The sequence below is a fragment of the Canis lupus genome, chromosome 7 (assembly GCF_011100685.1).
Source record: "Canis lupus familiaris isolate Mischka breed German Shepherd chromosome 7, alternate assembly UU_Cfam_GSD_1.0, whole genome shotgun sequence".
NCBI lineage: Eukaryota > Metazoa > Chordata > Mammalia > Carnivora > Canidae > Canis > Canis lupus.
Genome location: NC_049228.1, coordinates 25,365,737 through 25,391,038, shown reverse-complemented (window position 1 = coordinate 25,391,038; position 25,302 = coordinate 25,365,737). Strand labels below are relative to the sequence as shown.

The 25,302-nt window shown below is 37.7% G+C and overlaps 1 protein-coding gene across 1 annotated transcript in view; it reads left to right on the top strand.

The window, feature by feature from the left end:
* The first annotated feature begins 9,439 nt into the window (after positions 1–9,439).
* The window catches only part of KLHL20 (kelch like family member 20), a 53,602-nt gene continuing 37,739 nt past the window's right edge, over positions 9,440–25,302 (top strand). The window contains exons 1-2 of the mRNA XM_038542482.1: positions 9,440–9,551; positions 10,493–10,556. Coding sequence (XP_038398410.1) covers positions 10,534–10,556 — 23 coding nt within the window. The 5' untranslated portion in view covers positions 9,440–9,551; positions 10,493–10,533. The remainder of the gene's footprint in view (positions 9,552–10,492; positions 10,557–25,302) is intronic.

Below are 25,302 nucleotides of genomic sequence, written 5' to 3'. Positions count from 1 at the left end.
CTATCTCCTTTGTTCTCCCTTGGGTGAATTCTTCCATTGCCAATGCCCCACATTTGGTGGATCTTATGGTAACCTCTGCCAGCTCAAGACTTTCCCCAGATTCTCCAGGAATTTCTCCGGACTTTCCCTCTGTAGACCCACTCTAGTACTCCTTGGGGAACTGACAACCTCCAGTCAAGTTTACTCCTGGGTGAGGATCTGAAGCCTCAGGAGGAACCACACAGACTGTCCCTGCCTGAAAGGAAGAGATCTCCCCTCTTGCCCTTTGAAAGAATCCTTCCTTCCCTTTCCTTTCTCTTTTTTGGGCCTTCCATGGTCTAACTCTAGAAGTCCTCAGACAACCAAAGATCTCTGGCCAGGGTGGCTTCCTGGTGTGATCTAAAGGTCTGAGGGTGAACAGATTGGACTGCCCATGCCTATGAGGGGCAAGAACCTTTTACCTCTCCTCTCCCACTTTGTCCTTCTGAGGTCTCCACTCCAAACTTGGGGCACAATGGGCAGCAGAAGCTTTTCCAGGGCAAGTATGTCACACACATGTGACATACTCAGATGGGACCCTTTCCTGATGCTGGCTGGCTCTCAGCCACTTCACTTCACTTCTTTTGTTTCCTTTGTTCCCATGGATCCAGGCAAAAATACATTCCTCCACATCTGAGTGAATCCAACAATTCCATGTATGAAGGTTGGTTCAACAAGGATTCTAATCCATACCATTGGATGACCCCTTCCCCTAAATCCTATGGACCTGGCCCCCAAGAATTTCACTCAAATAATCTATTATCAGGAATGCCTGGGTTGCTCAGTGGTTGAGCATCTGCCTTCAGCTCACAGGATCCAGGACTGAGTCCCCTGCATCGGGCTCCCTGTGGGAAGCCTGCTTCTCCCTCTGCCTGTGTCTCTGCCTCTCTCTCTCTCTCTCTCTCTCTCTGTGTGTGTGTGTCTCATGAATTAATAAATAAATCTTTAAAAAATCATCTATTATCAGAACATTAATATAATACCATGCTCTGATCTTCAACTGCATAGAACCCCTGATGGACTGACAAGTTTATGTAGGGCCAGCCCCTCCTCACCCCCACCACTGTCCAGCATGAAGCAACTGCTGAAGATGAGACCTCTGCCCAAATGCTAAAGATTTGTCATTATCCATCTGTCATGGGGGAATGTAGAGGCTGTTTTTAGAAAAGAGGCTTGAGCAATGGAAACCCAAGTAAGGTTAAAGTGCCCACAGTGACCACTGGGCTGAATGCAAACAGGCTCATTAGGTGACCCACCTCAAAATATCCTAAGGCCTAAATGACTAATGGGCTACTTACAACCAGGAACAAGTACCAAAAAATGAAAATCCCACACATTCCCATACCTCCTCAACCCCCCTTAGCTATTACCTGCCTCCACTGCCTCATGACAGTCTCTCCTTTGCTCTCATGCCCACTGCTCCATTGCAGTGTATTCAATAAACTTCTATCTCCTTGAAAAGGCAGGAAGGAAGGAAGGAAGGAAGGAAGGAAGGAAGGAAGGAAGGAAGGAAAAAGAAAGAAAGAAAGAAAGAAAGAAAGAAAGAAAGAAAGAAAGAAAGAAAGAAAGAAAGAAAGAAAGAGGGATCCCTGGGTGGCGCAGCGGTTTAGTGCCTGCCTTTGGCCCAGGGCGCAATCCTGGAGACCTGGGATCGAATCCCACGTTGGGCTCCCAGTGCATGGAGCCTGCTTCTCCCTCTGCCTATGTCTCTGCCTCTCTCTCTCTCTGTGTGTGTGACATAAATAAATAAAAATTTAAAAAATACGTTAAAAGAAAGAAAGAAACAAAGAAGAAAGGAAGAAACAAAGAAGGAAGGAAGGAAGGAAGGAAGGAAGGAAGGAAGGAAGGAAGGAAGGAAGAAAGAAAGAAAGAAAGAAAGAAAGAAAGAAAGAAAGAAGGAAACTAACTTATGGGGCACCTACCTAGGAGGCTCAGTCAGTTAAGCATCCAGCTCTCAGTTTCAACTCAGGTCATGATCTCAGGATCTTGAGATCAAACCTCACATTGACTCTGCACTCAGTGGGGAATCTGCTTGAGATTCTCTCTTTACCTATCCCTCTGCCTTTCTCTCAAACAAATAAAATAATTTTTAAAAATAAATAAATAAAATAAATCTAAAATATATAAAATAAATCTTTAAAAGAAAAAGAAACTTACAACAGTATACTTCCATTTTCCCTGTCTTGGCCTTTATGTTATTTTTTTTTCATTCATTTCACTTATGTATGTATTATATATTCAAGCAAACATTGTTATCATTTTTGCTTTAAACAGTCATTAATCTCAAAAGAGACTAAATATGAGAAAATATTATTTTATATTTATTCACATTTTTAGTATTCCTGGTAGTTTTTGTTCCTTTATATAGATCCAGATTTCCATAGAGTCTCATTCCCTTCCTTCCTTCCTTCCATCCTTCCTTCCTTTCTTTTTTTGGTTTTTCTCATTTTTTTAGAAAGGGAGGCGGTAGTGGGAGGGATAGAGGGAGAAGGAGAGAGAATCCTAAGCAGGCTCCACACCCAGCACAGAGCCTGATGTGGGCTCAATCTCACAACCCTGAGAATATGACCTGAGTCAAAATCAAGAGTTGAACACTTAATCAACATCCCATCATTTTCTTTCTGTATATAGGTTTCCTTTAACATTTCTTGTAGCATAAATCTATTAGTGATTAATTCCTTCAGGTTTTGTATGTCTCAGAAAAATATTTTGTCTTTGGTTTTTGAAATATGTTTTTGCTAGGTATAAAATTTTAAGTTGATTGCTTTTTTTCTTTAATACTTTAAAGATGTGTCAGTCTTCTGGCTTACATTGTTTCTATGAAAAAGAATCTGTTGTGATTCTTATTTTTGTTCCTTTGAATATAATGTGTCTCTTTTTTGTTCTAATTTTAAGATTTCCTCTTTATTTTAAGCAATTTGATTAAGATATGCATTGGTATTGTTTTCTTCACATATCTTGTACTCAGAGATTATTGAGCTTCCTACATCGGTGTAGTGACAGTTTTCATCAAATTTTGAAACTTCTCAATCAATATCTCTTCATACATATTTTATGCTATCCCATCCCTGCCTCTTTTACAGGAACTTCAATTACACATATATTAGGTGATTTTAAGTTGTTCCACAACTCATTATGTTTTGTTCATTTTTCTTTAGTCTCTCTCTGTGTTTCATTTTGGATAGTTTCTATTGCTGTATCTTCAGGTTCACTAATCTTTGTTCCTGTAATATCTTATTTAGTTTTAGTCTCATCTAGTGACTCATCTCATACATTTTTGTTTTCACCTCTAGAATTTTGAGTCTTTCTTCATATACTCTGTGGCTCTCCTTAAAATATTCAACCTTTCCTCTACCTCTTTGAACATATGGAATATAGTTTTAGTAACTTTTAATATCCCTGTCTCCTAAGGTTTTCACCTCTGCCATTTCTGTATGTTTCCATTGATTAACTTTTCTCCTCATTATGAGCCATATTTTCCTGCTTCTTTGAATTCTATGTATTTTTTATTTTTTTTAATTCTATGTATTTTTTAATTGGATACTAAATATTGTGACTTTTACTTGTTCAGTATTGTATAGCTTTCTTTTTATTTCTTTTTTTTAAAACCAGGATTTTTTTTTTTAGATTTTATTTATTTATTCATGATAGACATAGACATAGAGAGAGAGAGAGAGAGGCAGGGATACAGGCAGAGGGAGAAGCAGGCTCCATGCCAGGAGCCTGACGTGGGACTCGATCCCGGGACCCCAGGATCATGCCCTGGGCCAAAGGCAGGCGCCAAACCACTGAGCCACCCAGGGATCCCCTCTTTTTATTTCTATAAATATTCCTAAACTCTGTTCTGGAACGCAGTTAAATTACTTGGAAACAATTTGATCCTTTGAAGACTTGTTCTTAAGTCTTGTTACAGAGTATCAGAGCAGCTTTTAATCTAAGGCTAGATTTGTCCCACTACTGACACCACAGTCTTCTAAATATTTTACCCAATGGCTTGTGAATTATGCAAATTTTTCACTCCACTTTGTGAGAATAATCCTAACCTACATACACTCCACAGACTGTTTTTTCTAATCTTTTCAGGTAGTATTTTCCTTAGCCTTATGTACGTTCATCACATGCATATGCTGAGCAGCACTCAGATTAGGACTCAAGAGGGTACAGCCTTAAATTTACACAACGTTATATGTCAGTTATATCTCAGTACAACTAGGAGAAGATTCAAGAGGAATCCTCTGAAGCTGTCTGGAACTCTTACTGTTGCTCTTTCCTCTTTGGTACTCTGAGCTGCAAACTCTAGCTGAAAACTAACTCTAGCTGCAAACTCGGCCTAGTTTTGCCCAGACTCCTGACTTTATCTCATCAATTAAAGGAAATTTTCAGCTGGGTTCTCCTTCCCTGCTCTGTGGTAGAATCTTTTTTTTTTTTAAGATTTTATTTATTTATTCATGAGAGATACAGAGAGAGAGAGAAGCAGAGACACAGGCAGAGGGAGAAGTAGGCTCCATGCAGGGAGCCCGATGTGGGACTCGATCCTGGGTCTCCAGGATCATGCCCTCGGCTGAAGGCGGCATTAAACTGCTGAGCCACCCAGGGATCCCCCTGTGGCACAATCTCCAAGCAATAAGCTGGGGCAATAGTAGGATTCCCCTCGATTGTGCCAACTCTCTCAGGGTTTACTATTCTGTCCTGTCTGAAAACTGTTTATTTCATATATTTTGTCTAGCTTTTGGTTGTTCTTAGTGGGAAGGGGAATTTGGTCCCTGTTACTCCATCTTTCTTTTTTAATACACATTTTTATATCTCAATTATTGTAACCTGATTCACTGAGCTTTCCATTGAGTTTCTCATTTAAAAATCCAGGTAATTGCATTTATTGAGCCTCTATGATGTTCCAGGGATCTCCTAAGTATTTATATGTATTACAACATTCATTCTTCAAGACAAGAAAAAACACAGCATCATTAACTTTCTTCTTGAACTAGGGCAAGACTTGACCTTGATTTCAACAGTTATTAAATGAATAATTCATAGCGATGTACTATATTTTCTTTATTCATCCATCAATGAACACTTAGGTTGTTTCCATATCTTAGCTATTGTGAATAATGTTGCAATGAACATGGGAGTGCATATATCCTTTCAAGTTAGTGTTTTTGTTTACTTTAGATAAGTGCCCAAAAGTGAAATTGCTGGATCATATGGTAGCCCCTTTTTAATTTTTTGAGTTACCTCCATATGGTTTTCCATAATGGCTGCACCAATTTACACTCCCACCAGCAATGAACAAGGGTTTTCTCTTCTCCAAATCCTTATCACACTTGTCATTTCTTGTCTTTTTGCTAATAGCCATTCCAACAGGTGGGAGGATATCTCATTGTGGTTTTGATTTGTATTTTCCTGATGATTAGTGGATGTTGAAAATCTTTTCACGTACCTTTTGGCCATCCTTATGTCTTCTTTGGAAAAATGTCTGTTGAGATCTGACCATTTTTTCATTAGTTATTTTGTTTTTGTTTTGTTTTGCTATTGAGCTGTATGAATTCTTTATAAGAACTTTCATACATTAACCCTTTATTAAATATATGTGTTACAAATAATTTATACCGTTCAGTAGGCTGCCTTTTCATTTTGGTGATGATTTCCCTTGCTTTGCAGAAGGTTTTCCTATAATTCATAGCACTATATTTTTAAAATTTTAAGATGAAGGAGAATGGCATTAGATTGATTTTGTTTTAAATTCAGACTTCAACACATACTGGTTTAAGGCTAACTAGCTGCAGAATCTTAAGCCAGTAATTTAACACTTATGTGCCTCAATATATTCATCTGTAGAATTGGGATACTATCTCTCTCCTGGTATTTTTAAGATTAGACCATGTCACTACACCTGGGATGCCTGGGTGGAGGTTGAATGTCTGCCTTTGGCTCAGGGCATAATCCCAGGGTCTGGGATCAAGTCCCATATCGGGCTATCCAAGTTAATGGATGTTAAATCATGGATTTAAATAAATTTACCTAAAACCACACACCCATCCTGACCTCTTAAAAATCCCTAGGATTTCCTATACCCATCTCAAAATTCACCCTTTCTGTTTTTGTTTGTTTGTTTTATTTCATTTTTTTTCTCATTCCCTTGCACCTGAAGACTACTGTAAATTCCCAGATGAGAAAGTAAGAACTGAGGGCATCTTGGTGCCTCCATTTATTCCCTTCATAAATCATTCAAACACTCTGGGCCTAATAATTAGATATGGAAGACAGCTATTGTTGGATGATAACCATTATTTAATTGTACAACTGAATTCTACCAAGGAAAAATGTCTTTATTAAAGTCCTTAATTTAATAAAATAAAATCAGCCCTCATTTCCCATCAACTATAGCAAGAATATTTTTGAAAATATTGATCTGTGTTCTTTCCCACATGCAGTTGTCTCATATACTTTATGGGAAACATCCACATTTCTCCTTTTTTCTAATTTTCAAAGGTTTTGAATTTGAGATCACCTGTCGAAACTAAGCTGAGCTGAAATATCTCCATTTATATAGAACCTTCCCATAAAATTTAAAATGAAATTTTAATTTCTTATACTATCCTACAAGACAATATGTGATCTTAACTCCTATCTACTTCTCTTATTTCATCTCTCATACCATTTCTAGCCACACTGACCTTTTTTGTGTTCCTTGAACAAGAAAAATTTACTAGTGCCTCAGGTCCTTCCCCTTGCTATTCATTCTACCTGAAACACTCTTCTCCCTGCCTTCTACCTGGATTGGTTCTGTCTTACCCTTCTGACTTCAAACCGCCTCTCTAGAGAGCATTTCCCTGATCATGCTATTGAAAGTAGCCTCTCCCCATGGATGGACCTCAAGGATATTATGATAAGTGAAGTAAGTCAGACTGAGAAAGACAAATACCATATATTTCACTTGTATGTAGAATATTAAAAACCCAAATCAATAAACAAACAATAAACAGAATCAGACCTATAAATACAGAGAATAAACTGATGGTTTCAAAGGTAGGGAGGATGGGGCAATGGGCAAAATGGATGCAGGGGAAGTGGGAAATACGGGCAACAGTTATGAAATGAATAATTCATAGGAATAAAAGGTACAACATAGGGAATGTAGCCAATGATTTTGTAATAGCGATGTAAAAGGACAAATAGTAGCTACACATGTGGTGAGCATAGCATAATGTATAGAGATATTGAATTACTATGTTGTATACCTGAAACTAATGTAACATTTATGTCAACTATACTGACATAAAAAATTTTAATAAAAATTAAAAATAAACTGACCTCTCCTTTCTCCAACTAATTTGCTCTCCATAATATCACCCTGTTTATCTTCTTCCTAAATAGCATCTAATACTGACTGAAATTATTTTGCTTATTTACTTATTTATTGTCTATATCCTCTTACATGGGCTAATATGCTTCCAGCTCTAGGTAACAGCCAGAACTCACTTTAAAATATGAAATTTGTTATCTCACATGACTAGATGTCCAACAATAGGGAAGTCTCTGGGCAAGGGAGGATGAGTAGTTTAAAAATGACATTCAAGCAGTGCCTGGGCGGCTCAGTTGGTTAAGTATCCAACTCCTGATTTCGACCCAGCTCATAACTTCAGGGTCATGCAATAGAGCCCCACATCAGGCTCTGCACTCAGTGGGGAGTCTGCTTGAGATTCTCTCTCTTCCTCATGCTCTGTCCCTCCCCTGCTCTCTCTCTCTCTCTAAAATAAATAAATCCTTTTTAAAAAATAACATTCAAGGACCTAAATTCTTTCAGTCTCTATGTTCTACCATCTTTATTGCCTAACTTCATTCTCCTCTGGCTTTGCTCATGGTTGCAAAATGCTTGCATTGGTTCCAGGCGACACAACAATGGCCAGAGAGAAAAGATGCTATCTCTTCCTATATCTCTTCTAAAATGGGTGATGGGCACTGAGGGGGGCACATGGCAGGATGAGCACTGGGTGTTATGCTATATGTTGGCAAATTGAACTCCAATAAAAAATAAAAATAAAATTGGTAAGAAGTCTTTTTCCACAGTCCTCATTAGATTTTCTCTGACTTTTCATTAGTCAGTGTTGGATCACGTGCATGGAGATGGTTTAGAACAAGTAGTCTTAATGGAAAGGATGTTAGAAAGTCAACCACCACAACATGTAAATGATCACTAGAGCTTTAGGATGTTGTCTATCTCATTCATGACTGTATTTCCAAAGCCTAGAGTAGTATTTGGCATGAAATAGGGGCTCATTTAATAAATAAGCCCATTTAAGTAAGTAGCATAGGAAGAAGAAACAAAACTGACATTTGTTGAGTGCCTACTAAATGCCAGACATACAACATGATCCTCATTATCATTTACTTCTCCAACAACTTCATAAAAAAGGTATTATTATTCTTTCACACAAAGAAAACTAATGCTTAAGAGATTAAGAATTTAGCCAAGATCATAAAGCCAGTCAGCCACAGGACCAGGATTTGAAACTATGAGTGTCTGGATCTAAAGGCCATACATACATTTCCCACAACAACCTAATTAAAAAGGGTATTCTTTCCTTTTCAGAAACAACTGGACAAACATGTCAATCCCATGTGAAGAATATCTAAAGAAAACCTGATTAAACTCATACTTAAGCCTAGAAGTTATTAGGAAACCAGCAACCGTCTTTCACTGATACTATTGATCTTGTATCTTTACCCTATCACTGGTTTATTTGTGTGCTCTGGTAAAATTAGGCAAAGGGCAGATTGAAAAGGAATTTTTCCCCTTAATACTAACATGTTCACAGAAGAAGTGTTTAAATGTTTGGATAAAGCATTTGGACAAAACACTTTTTATTTTTCTCCAGTTAATCTGTTTGTCTTTGGTAAAGTGGATAAAGCCCTGGTATCTTGAAAGCTAAACCGTGGGAAATCTGGAAGGTCAGCTCTATTTCTGATTTGGCTGTGTATCCTCAGCAGCTTGCACATAGTAGGGGCTTCCTAGGATCGACACTGCCTACGCATGCACCAGGCATGCAATCCACAATTGTGCCCATATTGTGCAATGGGAGACCCACCAGCCACAAATATATCCTAGCTTTTGGTGACTGCACTCATTTTTCTGTTGCCTTCTGCTGGGGAAAACAACGGAAAACAAAGAAGAGAGGAGGAGGCTTCAGTATTCAAACACGGCCAGATCAGCTGAGAACTTGCACAGTGATCACCCTCGGGTTACGAAGAACTGGACGCGAAGTTAAGGCAGCCTTGGAGGTTATCCGAATCCCCAGCCAAGGGCGCGGCTACTTCCTGAGCCGCCCCGGAACCTTTCGGCAGGCTACGTGGGTTTCAGAGGGAATGCTTTAGGAACAGGACTACTTCCGCTGCTGAAGTGAAGAGAGGGGTGGGGAGGAAATAGCTCGAGGATCCGCATCCTGCTGGCGCTAGCGGCGGCGGAGCAGGCAGCGAGGGGGCGGCGGGTGGAGGAGGCTGAGGGGGCGGCGGCAGAGAAGAAAGTGACAGAGCCGGTAAGTTAGCCGCCTTAGAGCAGGGGACAGTGGACAGCGCCCCGGGCTGGCTTTGCAAAGCTTGTCCTAAGTTGCTGAGCTGCCAGGTGGGGTAAGGGGCCGTGCTTCGTCGGCCGCCTGTCAGTCGGTGCGGAGAAGGGGCTCTTGGGGCGCTGGGGCTGGGCCTCGCGGGGCGCTAGACGGCGCCGAGCTGCTGACAGGCGGCCCTACCCCGGGGCGCGGGGCGCGGGGCGCGGGGGGCGGGGTGGGGGCGCTGGGCTTCGCACCCCGCACAGCCTCCCGGACCAGAGGGCTGGCATTCGGGGGGACGGAAATGGACACGCACCGTGCGTCCCGTTTCACCCCGGGGACCTAGCGAAATCTTGCCAAGTAGGTGGTGGACATTGTACTGGGCGCTGAGGGGAGGGCTTGTAAGGAGAGGGTTAGCCTGGACCCGGGGCGGCTCTGTGGGGTTGGTGCTGCCCGGCAGTCGGAAGCGGAGTTGTTTTTAAAGGCAAATGCCGCCCCCTGCTCCTGTCACTTCGGGACGAGTTAAAGCTTCAGATCGGTTGTTAAACCAGCGTGTCCCGCCTCCGAGCCATCGTGTCGGTGCTCGTGTGGGTATCTGGTGAATGTTCTGTAGTTACACGGGACGACGAGGTCAGAGTTCAATGTCCTGAAGCACTTCTCGGAGAGCGGCGAGACGACTCTGGCCACCGGGACGGTGTAGCGCGCCTTCCCTCACCTTCTCGTGTAAGCGCTTTCTGTATCCAGAGGAGGGGTCGTCGTCGTCAAGACACTACATAAAGGTCATGCTATGGGCAAAAGCCTGTGGTACAATATAATTTAAGATTCTCTACCACTGAACCAGATGATTGTGTAGAGATTGTTACTGCAAAGATCGGATTCTTTTTTTTTTTTTTTTTTTTTTTGATTAAGTGACTGCTTTTCTGTTGTCTTAGGTTCGGCTTTAGAGTGTGGTGAAGGGTACTTTTCATGGTGCATGGAAGGAAAGCCAATGCGCAGGTAGGTTTTAGGAGGAAAACCTTCGGTTTCACTGATTGAAATTCAGCACGTAAATAATTCAGGACTTCATTTAATTTTTTTTTTTTTTAAAGGGTTTCAAAGTTCACCAAATTCAGTTTGGAGCTATGATTCTCATTCTAAAGGAAATCAAAATTATTATCAGGAATTAGTCCTTTTTTAAAATAAGGGTCTAATATAGTACTAAATTTCTAAAGGGCGTTCTGAATTTTATGTAGTTATGAACGTTTAAACTTTCCTTTTTGCATGGTAGATTGTGATAAATAATCATTAAGTATAATATGTATGATACTATATGGGTTCATTAGTCTTTGATTCTATATGGGTTCATTAGTCTTTGATTCCATAAAGAATGTAAAAGGTTCAGTTGCCATAGAAGAAGAATAATTATTTATAACACACTGTACTATATATCTAATTGTGGTTTTGGTTATTTGATTGATGATCAATAATACATTTGTTCTGTGTTGTAAAATAACTGCATTGCAGGAAAGATTATTGAAGGACTAAAAAAGGTATTGGACGTAGTAACTTAGCCCGTAGAAAAATAGAACAGAATGTAAGAAAAATATAGACAAGCATAAACCCTCCCAGTTTTAGAATTTAGTACCTTTTTTTCCTTAATCGTTTCTAACATAGATCTAGAGTCCTTATCAAAATCAGCCTAATTCTATTTCTTTGTTCTTTAAACTCATTTTACATATATTGAACTGTATGTAATCATTTGTTATTTAATATCAAAGAGAAACAGTTCTGGCAAACCCTTTTAAGAGAAGAAACATTTCATGATGGGTGTATGACTTATGACTTAGAACCAGGAGCAAGAATTGGAATATCTATCTTTTTTCCAAACCTGTTACTGATTTTTTGATTGCTATTAGCCTACTCTGTGCCCCAATTTATTTTTCTAATGTATCTGATCAGGATATTGGGAACTAATGAATACTTGCAAATGCTCTGAGATCTCCAGATGAAAAGATGTGATGCATGTAACAAATGTCATTATCTTATTTGTATCTAACTCCATGTAGAAATAATATTTGGCTGCAAAGTACATGAAGAAATGAACAACACATATATTAAATGTTTTACCACTTCATCCTTTATCATGGTTGCAAAAACCACTAATTGCTTCTCTTCCTCAGCTGCCATAAATGTCATATCTTATATAATTGCTAAAATAAGAGCCTATTATTTTTTAAAAACGGAAGGCACAGTGTGGGAATGTTTTTGGTTTATCAATAATTTCTGTATAAAATATTCGCTTAATCATTCATACCTATTCTTTTTTTTTTCTTGTTTTATTATGTAATACTCCCAGTTATTCAAAATCAAGTTGGAAAATTCTGGTGACATTAACTGTTAAACTACAGCTCTTTCTTTATCAGCATCACTTGGCCAGAGCCCAGCCTACCCATTGCTCTCTGATTTAATTTTACCTTTGCTTACATTAAGTCACGTTTCCTTGTTGGGCCGTCATTTCTGCTGTTCCAGCCACAGAGGCAATCTCTGTGAAGTAATGTTGGTTTTACATTTAGCTGCTAATGCAGAAGCTTTGAATGAGAAATAACTTTATATTAAGATTTTTTGAATACATGTTCATTCTCCCTACTAGGATGTGAGCTCTTTGAGTCTCATGTCTTCTATATGTTTGTAGCCCTGGCACCTAATGATTACTGAATAGTATGACTACACAGTATATGCAGTCTTCTCCCCTGTGTTCCCCCATGCCAAAAAAATATGAACCACAGAAAGTTTGAAAACTAGGGTTAAAAGTATTCTAATAATTATAAAGTTTTGTGAAATTGGTTGACATCTCATTAGTAAAAATTCATTGTATTCATTTAACTAATAATAATATGTACAGATACAAAACTTAAAAGATACAGTGAGATATTCAGTGAAAAATGTAAAAGATACAGTAAAATATTCAGTGAAAATTGGGCTCCCAATGCCAACTCCAGCTCCCATTTCTCTTCTTTATGGGCTACCACTATAAACAGTCTTTTACTCATTTTCATAGACATTATGATGCATATGCAATTTATATAAAATATCTCTCCTTTTTTGAAAACAATAATGTCAGCATATCATGCACATTCTTTATTTTTTCACTTCCCACATTATTTTATAGATTGTAACAAATACATATATGCCCACAATATTCTTTTTAATAGTTATATACCATTTCATTGTCTGTAGGTGCCATAGTTAACCAGTCCTTTTTAGAGACAATTTAAGTTATTTTGTTGTTACAATCAGTTCTGCAGTGACTATCCTTGTCAGTGGTTTTTGGCCAAATGTGTATGTATAGAATAAATTATTAGATGTAGAACTGCCCAAAGAGTATGTGTGTTTTTAAATTTTGGTAGATAGTGACAAATTTCCTTCCTTAGAGATTATACCAATATGTAGTCTCACCAAAAATGTGCCTATTTCCCAAGATACTATTTTTAACCATTTATTTCATTTAGAGATACTAAAACGTTTTGGAATGTAATTATTTCCTCTTTCCTTAAATATATAAACAGGAAACTGAGCCGGATTATATTAGAAATTAGTTTATTCACTCATCAAACATCTATGTAGTACTTGTTAAATGCCTGTATGCTGCATACATACAGATGAAGGGATGGAAAGACATGTAAATAGACACCATAATACAACATGAATAGAATTTTAATAGAGATACAAAATAGAGAAGGGAGCATCTGCTCTGTAGAGATGAGAGCTTCACAAAGATGGCGATATTTGAGCTGGATCTTCTAGAAAGGATAAGGATTTGCTTTAAAGAATGTACTTTAAAAGATAGTAATTTAAAGAAGGAAGTTAATTAAAGACACGATAAACAAAAGGAACAGCTATGCGCCCCACCCTTAACCCCCAAAGACATGAATACCTACAAGTATATGATATGAACGGAGTGGTAAGTATATATGGAGTGTAAAGTATGTGGGAGCAAAAAAAGTGGCAACAAAAAATTATAGAAAATTAGGCTGCAAACATGGGAAATGGTTTGGCTTTATCCTGTAGGTATTTAAGAGTCCGTATACATTATTATATAGATCAGATTTGTTCTTGGTGCTGATATTTGGAAAGATAGGGCATGGACTAGAAAGAGGGAAGAAATGATGGCAAAGAAAGCTATTGAAAGTAGTTTATTTATTTATTTATTTATTTATTTATTTATGATAGAGAGAGAGAGAGAGAGAGAGGCAGAGACATAGGCAGGGGGAGAAGCAGGCTCCATGCACCGGGAGCCCAACGTGGGATTCGATCCCGGGCCAGGTTTCCAGGATCGCACCCTGGGCCAAAGGCAGGCGCCAAACCGCTGCGCCACCCAGGGATCCCGAAAGTAGTTTAGATAAAACCTGACAAGGACTGGAAGTAGATCTATGGTAGTGGGGATTGAGATAAGAGGATGGAATGGAGTTTAATAGTAACATCAGAAGGATTTGGTGAATAAGTAAGGGAAAGATAATGCTATAAATGACTCTAAAGATTTCAGCTTAGGGGGCACCTGGGTACTCAGTTAGGCATCTACCTTCAGCTCAGGTCATGATCTCAGAATCCTGGGATGGAGTCCCGCCTCAGGCTCCCTGCTAAGTGGGGAGTCTGCTTCTCCTTCTTCCTCTGCCCCTCCCCTCTGCTCTTCTCTCTCTCTCCCTCTCTCAAATAAATCTTTAAAAAAAGAGAGAGAGATTTCAGCTTGGGAAACCAGGTGCTGCCCTGTTGAGATAAAAAAAATATATAGGAAGAGGAACAAACAGGTTTCAGTAAGCCAACAATAATTTCTCTTTTATACACTTTAAGATTATTGTCTAGGAAAGAGCCAAATAGAGATAGCCAGCATGTAATTGGAATATGGAATATGGGTTTGGGGCAGAAGAGAGGAGTTTGGACTAGAGATTTAAAAAAAAGAAAAAAATTTGTGTTACCAGTACACAGAAGATTCTTGAAGTTGTAGGCATGAATGAGAGTAGAACAGAAAAGGAGAATGCCAAGGACAGAACTTCAAGGAGTGCCAGTGGTATTTAAGGTGAGGCCTAAGAAAAAAAGCCAGTAAAGATTCTAAAATACTTAAGAAGCTTAACGTTGTTTGGGTTTTGTTTTATTTCATTGTATCTTGATTTTTTTATTGATAATTTTCACTCATGGTGAAGATCAGATGAGCTTCTCCTTGAGTTCAACCTCAAATGACAAAAAAAAAAAAATCCCATTCAGGAATGCCTGAGTGGCTCAGCGGTTGAGCATCTGCCTCTGGCTTAGGGCATGCATGATCCCAGGATCCAGGATCGAGTCCTGCATCAGGCTCCTTGTAGGGAGCCTACTTCTCCCTCCGCCTATGTCTCTGTCTCTGTCTCTTTCTGTCTCTCATGAATAAATAAATAAAATCTTTTTAAAAATCCCATTCAGATCTCCTATCTTTAGAATTTCCTATTTAGTCAACCTAAAATGTATGTTTAAAAATAGTAGCATAAGATACACCTGCTTGATTGACTCTTCTTTGGTGTGGTATGCACTTGAGGTTGGCTTGCTGAACACCTCTTCTTCCTTTCTTTATTACATAGAAACAAGAAAATGAAATACTATGCTTGGTATCTTCATCTTCTTTGCATTTTGGGATGCTGTATAACACAATGCTGCCAATAAAATGTCACCAGAAGCTGCTAAGAGGTATCCTAGGAAGGCTTTTGCTTTCCTGACGTAAAGGGAGACTAGCTTGCTTGCATGCTCTTCCATCTTCATCTTGCCTTGATTGCTGGACCAAGGCATCCAATACTGGCAGTCATTTTATGCAATAAGCAGTGATGAGATATTTTATGGGGCTAAAGCATTTATGACCTATTTTCATATTAAGGGGTTAGCAGCCTGAATTTCTGGTATGGAATCAGGTATGCAATGTAGTGCTAGTGGTGCCCTTCTAGTAAACAGAGTTGGCACTTTGGGATGGTACTTCTGTTTTAAGGATTCATATACTCATAACTGTAGCTTGCTCTCTTATTCAAGTGTTTAGGACTTTAAATGATGGTCAGTTCAGCTGAATCTTTTTTTTTAAGAGAATGCTATTAATTTCCAAATTAAAACAAAACTTTTGAAGTATAAAAGGAGAGATGTTCATTTAGGTAGGGAGCAAAATTCCAGGCTAAGAAAAGATTCTGCAAGTCTTTGGACTAGAAGATAAAACTTGATTATGAGTGCTTTAGAAGCAGAGACTGTGTTTTTTAAACTTTTTACTGTGTTGGATTTCAAATTATGTTAGCTACTTACAGAGGATGGCTCTTTCCTCAGTTAATAATACTACTTTTGGAATAGAAGGTCTGAGGAATGTGTGACCTGATAGCCCTGAAATTTGAAGGTGACTTACACATTTTGGGTAGGTAGGAATGTTATTTACTTAGGGAGGTACCAGAATTTGTACCATTCCTTTGGTAAACATGAAGTATATTTAAGATATCTAATTTGTTCTTTGGTTTATGCTTCCTACCTGTACATGATTTGGTTATTCTTACTATTATTTTAAGAGATATCGATATTCATGGAAATTACTCATTCCCTTACCTAGCATACATTTCCTCAACTACCTAAATACTTGTGACTTTGACCTTTATTTACTTCAGCAGTTCATTCTTACTCTTACTGAGAACAACTCTTTCTGAAATCATAAGTCCTCATAACTTTTTTCCTGATCATAACCTCTGGAGTGCCCATTCCATCAGTTCTTTGATGTAGTCATAATCAACATACCTTTGCCCCTTCTGTTTTTGCATAATTCACTTCTGCAACCACTTCAACCATTTTCTAGCCATCACAGCTCTTGAGGTTGTCTGTGGCATTTCCCAGCTCTTGATTAGTGCAAGCATTTATATTCCTTGATTCAGACTGTTGATTACTGCTGGATGAAACCAGCCATGGGATATTTGTGCTACTCTAATCAGGTCTGTAATATTATTTGAGTGGACATTGTTCCCCTGCAGTAATTCTGTACGTCTCTAGGTAATGCTTACTCATTCTCCACAGCAGCTGTGTCACATCTTCACCCATTCTCTAATGATCCTGTCACTATTCTCACTGGCAGCAACTTAACAGAAAAAATAGGGGCCATCGGGTATGAACTTTTCCGAGCTTCTGATACCTCCTTACCACAGAATAAATGTATCTGTTTCCACCTTATCTTCCCCACCTCTCCCTTCCTCTGATCTCTTATGTAAGCCCTTTTACCTTTTGTCTAAGAGTCATTCCTCTGTATTTTGGTTCCATACACTCCCACTCTTCAAGGATCTTATTCCATCATTTATTCTCTCTCTTTTATATTTTTAAATTTCTTCCTCCTTCTTGTTCTTCATATCAGTGTATATCACTTTCCAGTCTTCCTTAACTTTAAACTGATATAGTACTGTGTGTCTCTTCTTTTCACAGGCAAGCTTTATTCTAGAAATACTCCATTCCCACTGTCTCTTTACCTTCACTGACCACTGCCATTGAATACCTCAGCTTTTTACTGAAAGTTTAGGGATAATGAAGTTTTTTGGCCACTCATCATTTACTTACTGGCTGTCTCTCCTTAGATCACAAACTGCCACCATTTTTATCAGTCCCCCTTTCCTTTCTCTTCTGTTGTAATTCTCTTTCTTACTTCTAAACTACTGTTACTTTATTATACTGAGCAGTTTAGTCTCTTTGTCAGAATCCTGATGTCTCTACAGAGGTTAAAAAAAAAAATCTTCTATCTTTAGGTAGTTCATATAAACGTGGGGGCACAGCTTCACATAAGACAAAGAATGATAGGGACTGTGGTGAACTAAAAGTACAATTCTCCTTGTACTCTTTTTTTGATACTCAAAATGATTTTTATGCTACTCAAATTCAATTTCCATCTCAAAATGAAACAAACCGAAACTGGTAGGCAAAACCCTTATGATGGTCTTTATCATTCCAGGGATCCCTCAACTTGCCTTTTATAATTAAAAGGTCTAAATCCTTGTTTTCTCAAAGCACCATCTGTCTCTGAAATAAATGTTGTTCTTTTCCCCAGAATGTAAAAGAACAATAATTGATAGCAATTTTTTTCTTCTCACCATATGTAGCGATTCAAATATAGTAATTATAGTTTCTTAAATGGATTCCATAATATCTGATGCCTGCCTTACAGGGTTTTTTGGATTAATTGACATTTTGGTAAAAATAAGAATCTTTCTTATTTTATTTGATTTTATGTTTTTGACAATAATGCTTTTACTTTTTCTTGTTTCCTTTATAGCTGCATTTTAAATTATTGCTTTCTCCACTCTGTTATTTCCCTTCAACGTAGGTCAGTATATTCTTTTGTAAAAACTGATTTCCACTGAAAAAGAGATTTTATTTTATTACTAAAATTTTATTAGCCAATTATTAGTCAGACTTTAATGTGTGTTAAAATTACCTGCTTGTTAAATGCAGATTCTAGAGGCATGCCACCAGAGATTCTGATTCTCTAGTACCTCAAGAGCCTGCATTTTTATCAAACACCCCTGTACATCTGGTGTCAGAGAAACACAATATTGGAAAGTTAATATAACAGCCTAATAGGAAATGTATCTTCTTCTCACATTTTCACTTCTTTTGAAAGAAAGGCCACAAATTCAAGCCATAATTTTAAATCTATCAATACTATGTTTAGAAAATCTGATAATAATGGAAGAAGACCTTTTAGATAGAAGAGTATTTGACTGTTCAAAGCAAGGGTAAATTTCTGTATTCAAGGTGGTTAGTAAATTTAGAATATTCGCTGATTTTCCTATTTCTCATTTTAACTACCATGTTTTTAGTATCAAGAGTGTTTTGGACTGAAAGTCCTGACTCAAACTGATTTAATCAACCTGAAAACTTTTTATTTATATAACAGGAAGGCCAGAGGTAGAGGTCAGCTCCAAGGCTGGTTGATACAGTGGCTTGATAATAGCATCTTGGACCCAAGTTCTGTCTGTCTCTCCAATGTAGCTTTTGGAATATCAGCTTTATCCTAACCCCAAATGGACCTTCCATCCCACTACCATCTTGTAGAATGCTGTGTTTTTCTTTGTTAATGCCCTACAGAAGAAACTCCCTAAATCATGGAATATAAGTCTGTTCCTGTATTTTGATGACCAGTTTAGGTAAGAACATACCATCAGTTAGTTGATTTGAGACAATTCAGGATTCATCCTTAAAAACTGGGGGGCATGGTCATCTTTCTTGAAGCACATGGCTGGTAGAAGAACAAAATCAAGGTTCTGTTAAAGTTTGAAAGAGTTGATGGTAAAATATTATATTAGAATTTATCTTGAAGTTATGCTTTTCATCAGTGCTAAAAGAATAAAAAATTTATTTGCTAAATTTATTATGCTAAATTTATTATGAGCAGATCTTATACCATTTCACTTTAGAAAGACTGATTCTTTCCAAGAATTGACAGAGTCATTTGGTAGGAGAGAGCAAAAGCTCTATTTGGTCTCCCTAGTTTGTTAACTGTAGATAGAGTTCAGAGTAATCCTTTTACTTGCCTCCTTCAACCTTAAAATACATGTAGACTAATCTTGCAAATTAAGGTTATAAAAATGTTATTTGGCTTCAGTTTCTTTTTGTATTTGTGATGTCGTTAGTTCAGTATTGAGATAGAAAGCCATAATTTGTAAAAGCAAATAATTTGAGATCTTCTAGTTTTTCCAGATGAATTTTTACTTGGACCATAAAGCTTGCTGCCTCAAGATTTAATTAAAACCTTTCCTAGGGCTCTGTCCTGGGGACCAATTCACACCTCAATTTACCATCCAACCCCCCCTCCCAATCTTTAGAGTATTTATTTCATCAGACTCCAAACAAAGAAGTTGTGAATATAGATGTGACAAGGTGTGAACACAGTCTATTTCTAGGACCCTTATTATAACTTCCTTTCTGAAGGTGCCCAGAAAAATGTAAAAACCCCCTACTTCTCTGCCATTAGAATGCTGTGGATGTAATGAGAATAATGGAGGCTGTGCACTTAGATTTTTAAAAGTACACATTTACAAACAATAGCAGAACATAGGAGAAATAACTTAATGTATAGAATTAAATATGGCTTCTAGAATTAAATTGCTAGAATTGGGGACACCTGAGTGGTTCAGCGGTTGAGTGTCTGCCTTTGACTCAGGACGTGATCCCGGGGTCCTGGGATTGAGTCCCACATTGGGCTCCCTGTAGGGAGCCTGCTTCTCCCTCTGCCTGTGTCTCTGCCTCTTTCTCTGTATATCTCATGAATAAATAAATAAAATCTTAAAAAATAGAATTATATATTACTTCTCAGGACATTTAAAATTAGTTACTCCTTAAAGTCTCAGCCTACCAGTAATCCTTGTTTTCATTTCTTCTCATTCTCCTAAAAAGGCAATATGGTCCAGCCATGTGGCAGTATGCTTACTTTTTTTCCTTCCATCTAAGAATAACAACCACATAAATCAGATTGCCAGAGTCATTTCTATTTCAAATACTCAATCCAGTTGCCCAAGACTGTTTGGGATAATAAAGCACTGACTTTGAAGTCAGAGGACCTACATTCAGACAGATTCCAAAACTGTCCTTGTAAGGTTTATGTGATTATCCCTACATTACAAATAGTGGAATTGAGGATGAGAGAAGTTAAGTAATTTGCCCAAGATTATAAATGATAGAAGTAAGATTTGAACCTAGCTATAAGTCTGCCTGGTTACAAAACTGGTTTCAAGAGAATTCAATAAGACTTCAGATGGTATAGTTTATTTTGGCAGGTAGAAAAGCTGAATTCATTTAACGACCACTTAACACTAAATCCAGGTATTGGGGTATAGCAGTGAGCAAAGAAAAAGGGGGGGGGCTTATTCTCATGGGTCTTATATTCTAGTTGGGGGAGAAAGCTAATATATCAGTAGGTAATATATTTATGAAGAAAAATAAAGGGTATAGAGTGGTAGGAATTAAGAGATGCTATTTCATATAACATTGTGTTGGGGAGGAAGGATTTCCTCTGCCCTTCAAGATGCTTCTAGCTGGACTTAGAATCAAATTAACCATGAGGCAGATTAACAGGAGGAAGTAAAATTTAATAGCCTGCTGTAAGGATACACACACACATGGAAATTCCAAAGATAGTCAGACAACGTGATACTTATATGAGCTAAGGAGAGGGGTAGGGTCTGAGGGTACAAGGGGGAGAAAGACCGTTAGCAGAAGGGAAAGATGTTTGGAAGACAAGGGTACCCTAATTTGTAGATAAGTTTCTTAGGTAAAGAGAAATCTCTGTTAATAGCTCTCTTCTGATAAAGCAGGCAGTTGAGGGGGATATAAAGAGCTTTTTCTGAGTCTACTGGGTTTGGATTGCTTTTAACTCAAAATAATATTCATGCCAAAGTGGCCCATCTTAAGGTGGCCTGCCCTTAGCCCTTACAGTGGTCTGATAAGTTGACATTTGAGCAGAGATCTGAAAGAAATGAATGCATGAGCTCCATGAATATTTGGGGGAAGAACCCTTCAGGAGGAAGGAATAAGGCTCTGAGAAGTCTGGCATATCCCAGAAAATAGCAACAAAGTCTGTGTGTCCAGAGAATAATGGGCAAGAGGAAAGCAGTAGGAGATAAATTCAGAGCGTTAGCAAGGGGAAGAGTCCTGTAGATGTTGGTAAGCCTTACATGCTTTGTTTTTTACTATGAATGTTGAAAGCATTTTGACCAGAGGAGTAGTATAATCTGGCTTTTTAAAAAAGATGTATTTATTTGTGAGAGACGGCGCACACACCAGAAGAGGGGAAGAGTAGAGAGGAGGGATAGGAAGGGGAGAAGAATCTCAAGCTGACTGGGCACTGAGCATGGAGCCCAGTGCAGGGCCAGGTCCCATGACCCTAAGATCATGACCTGAGCGAAACCAAGAGTTTGATGCTTAACTAACAGAGCCACCCAGGTCCCCCACAATCTGACTTTTCTGCAGGATCACTCAGGTTGTTTAGAGAAGAGAATATAAATTGGCAAAATTGTGTCTCTCTTGAATGAATAAATAAAAGCTAAAAAAAAAAAAAGATATGTCACTGAGATATTTAGTTTGTGTGATAAGAAACATTCATATTGATTCAAATTCAGAAGAACTTATCCAAGCAGGAGATAAGGATCTTTTAGCCACTCACATAGGGTGATTGGAACCATGAGATTAGATGAGTTCCCCTAAGAATGTGTATAGAGAGCTGAGAGGATGGAATTCTGAGAATTCAGGAATTCTCCAAATGACCACATTTAAGATTTTTTGCAAGATTGCAAACTAGACCATTGATAAGAGTTTAGAGAAATTAGCCATTATTAAAAATCAGGATCTATGCTAATATGGTAGTAACAGCACTTTTTTTTTTTTGCTGTGGAATACTTTTAATGAAAAGATGGATATGTAGAAATGAGCTTACATATTGTACATAGGCACAATAAAAATTGTTTATATCTGAGTTCAACAGTACTATGTTTATGTACATAATAATGGTTACAACAAAAATGTTTTCATTTCAACATTCAATGTAAATATTAAAATAGGAATTTTTGAATTTATCTTGTTTTTAATGGTGGTTCTTTTTTTTAAAGAAGCTTGATTATACTGCTGTTAACCATGTGATTTATTTTTTCAGCATCTACTACGTACAAGGTATCTTTAAACAGTGTGATTAAAAGTTTCCTTGATTGTTTATGTAGGTGGTAAAATTATTCTTTAACCACTCACTTTTTTTCAGTCTATAAATTGTCAAGCATAAACAGTGCTGTTTCTACTAGATGTCAGGAATTATGAACATTTTTTTATTCTAGAATACAGAATCACCTGTGGGCTAAGGTCAAGAAGCATTTATAAGTACTTGGGAAAAACAGGTTGCTGTTGGAGAAAGGAACAGCTGTGTTCTTCGTTTTCAGGTTGTGCCTTTGTAATGTAAATGTAGTTTATTTTCCCCCAAAACGTCCTTTTCTGTTCCTCTTTCCTTCTCAAGGGGCTCTTTCAACACAGGTGTTTTATTATACTGTAGTTCTTGGTGCTATAGCATTATGGGTAGTAAACTGATACTGTCCTTTGCAGGCCAGATATTTAGACTATCTCAATATAGTCATAGATGATTAAGTCTGTGAGACTCACATGAGGCTAACCTAAAACCCAGTGATCAGAATGTGGGAGCCACCTACACCCTCCTTTTAAATAATGTGATATCTTTGGAAGAATTATTCATCAGATGACTGCTTAGTGAGTATAGAATGCTAATTAGATGTAGGATCGTTCCAGGATCAACAAATACCTTATTGATTTTTGCCTTTCTGACCACAATTTGTACCCTGGCTCCCCTCTCTCTCTGGTTATTCATATATCTCTCCTTCTAGACAGTTAGGTTTCCTGATCGACTTTTTATATTCCTTTGAATTTTTCTCAGTTCAAACTAAATATTTTGTAAATTATATGCAATTAGTAAATATTTGTTAAAAAGAATAATTACCATCTTGGGCATAGATTCTCTTTTCTCTGCATGTCAGTAGATAGAGCCTGATGTTTATGAAAATGCAAATATCTTCATTACAGTTATTTGTCAATTTAAATTTGTGGTATTTACCTAGTAAACACCTGAATTTCTACCTGTGAAATATGAACATAAGGTATACACTTGCTTCTCTTATATATTATCTGGAATAACTTTTTAAAAGGTAATAAACCCTTGACTGTATTTTATTAGAAATGTTTAAAGATAATTCTGAAAATTTCTTAGACCATCTGAGTATTTTCTAGCTGGAAAAGACTTAGGTTCAATTTTGTTATGCTATTTTCAAGCTTGACATTCATTTTGTAGGCATCTTACCAAGTTATTTGACTCTTCTGATAGTTAACTGATGAAGTTCTTTATGATGACTGGACCAAAATAATCTGCATTTATTGCAACTTCCTGGGCTTGTAAAAAAGAATTGTACAGAAATTTGGATATCCATAAGGAAAAAAACTGAAAATCTTATTTTGAATTGTTAAATAATTCTAAAACTCTCTTCTTTCCCCAACCCAGCATTCACATCAGTCACAGTTACTGAATATTTACAGTGCCCCAAGAGATAGTTGTGGTTTATCTAAAAGTGTCAGGGAGACCTCCTCTGCTACTAAAAGGAAAGCTTCATGATTTTGAGCAAGTCACCTTACCAAATCAGTTTCTTCATCTGAAAAGTATTATGCTAAATGATCTGATGATCCATCCTATTTCAAATCTCTCTCCATTCTTGAATCTAGGTGACAGATTATACCAAGGAAGGAAGGGTGGTTTTCACATTTAAAGACATCTGGAGAACATTAACATGTAAAATTTACTAACAACACATATATACCCTGATCCTATGATGTGGTATGTATCAAATTTGAGAAATTTACAGAGCTGCCATCCCCCCTTTTTTTCAGATCCCTTTTCAAAGGAAAATAATTATTACAGTCTCTCAAGAGTGTGTCCTTTAACATAGTTAGGGTAACACATCATTAAATATATTTAAAATGCCCAATTTACAGACTTCCAGAGTCTTTGTGTAAGAGTAGCTTCCTGAGCTCCAGTCATCACCCCACCCAAAAGCCACCAAAAACAACAACAGCAAATTCTAAATAAATCCCAAAGGACAGATGTTCTTTTTCTTCTTCTTGTTCCTGTTGGCTCTTGTGTCTTAGGACTTCAAAACTCAGGTCAGAACTCTGTGTCAGTAGCTTTTAAACTTATTTGATATAACATACAGCCTACAGAGGGACCCAATTATACAAATGTATATAAATTTATATGTTTATGCAACACAGAGTTAAAACATATTTAACTAAAGGGAATGCATACCAATATTTTTTTCTTTTCTTCTGTTTCATTGTTTTAGTGCTGCTTGTGACACACTGAATTGATTTTACAACTAAACCTAGCCCTCATTTATAGTACTCTTACTGTAGAAAAATACAAACCTCCAAACAGTCAACATAAAATTAAACCTTTAGAAAATTATTTATTTGTAAAGTGAGGAATTTCTATTTATGGACCCATACATTTCTTTTGTAATCATAGTGTAAACCTTCATTGATTCTGACTGATTTGGTAGGAATAATTGGACGTGTGTAGTACTTTTATTAGGAGGAGAGAGAGAGGGAGTGGGGGAGAGAGAATTTTAAGCAGGTTCCATGCCAGCACACAGTCCAATGCAATGCTATGATCTTACAACCCTGAAATCAAGAGTCGGACGCCTAACTGACTGAGCCACCCACACACCCTAACATATGTAGTACTTTTAAACGAATGAGGCTTATTGTCAGATTTAATGTCTCTAGTCCCAAAGTAGTCTAACAAAATCTTTGTCCAGAGGTTCTTAAGAGTCCTACTAAGTAAAAAAATATTTCACCTGCTATTTTCTTTACCACTTTAATGTTCATAAACTGTGAAGAAAAGATTTCTAAGATAAACTTCAATCCAGACCCTTCAGATTATTGTTATTCAGAATTTATTTAAATATTAATTGAAGCATATCAACTCAGATTTGATTTCTTTTTTTTTTTTTTTTAGAAGACTTTATTTATTCATGAGAGACACAGAGAGGCAGAGACACAGGCAGAGGGAGAAGCAGGCTCCATGCAGGGAACCCAACATGGGACTCAATCCCAGGTCTCCGGGATCATGCCCTGGGCTGAAGGCAGGCGCTAAACCGCTGCGCCATCCGGGCTGCCCTCAGATTTAATTTCTAATATA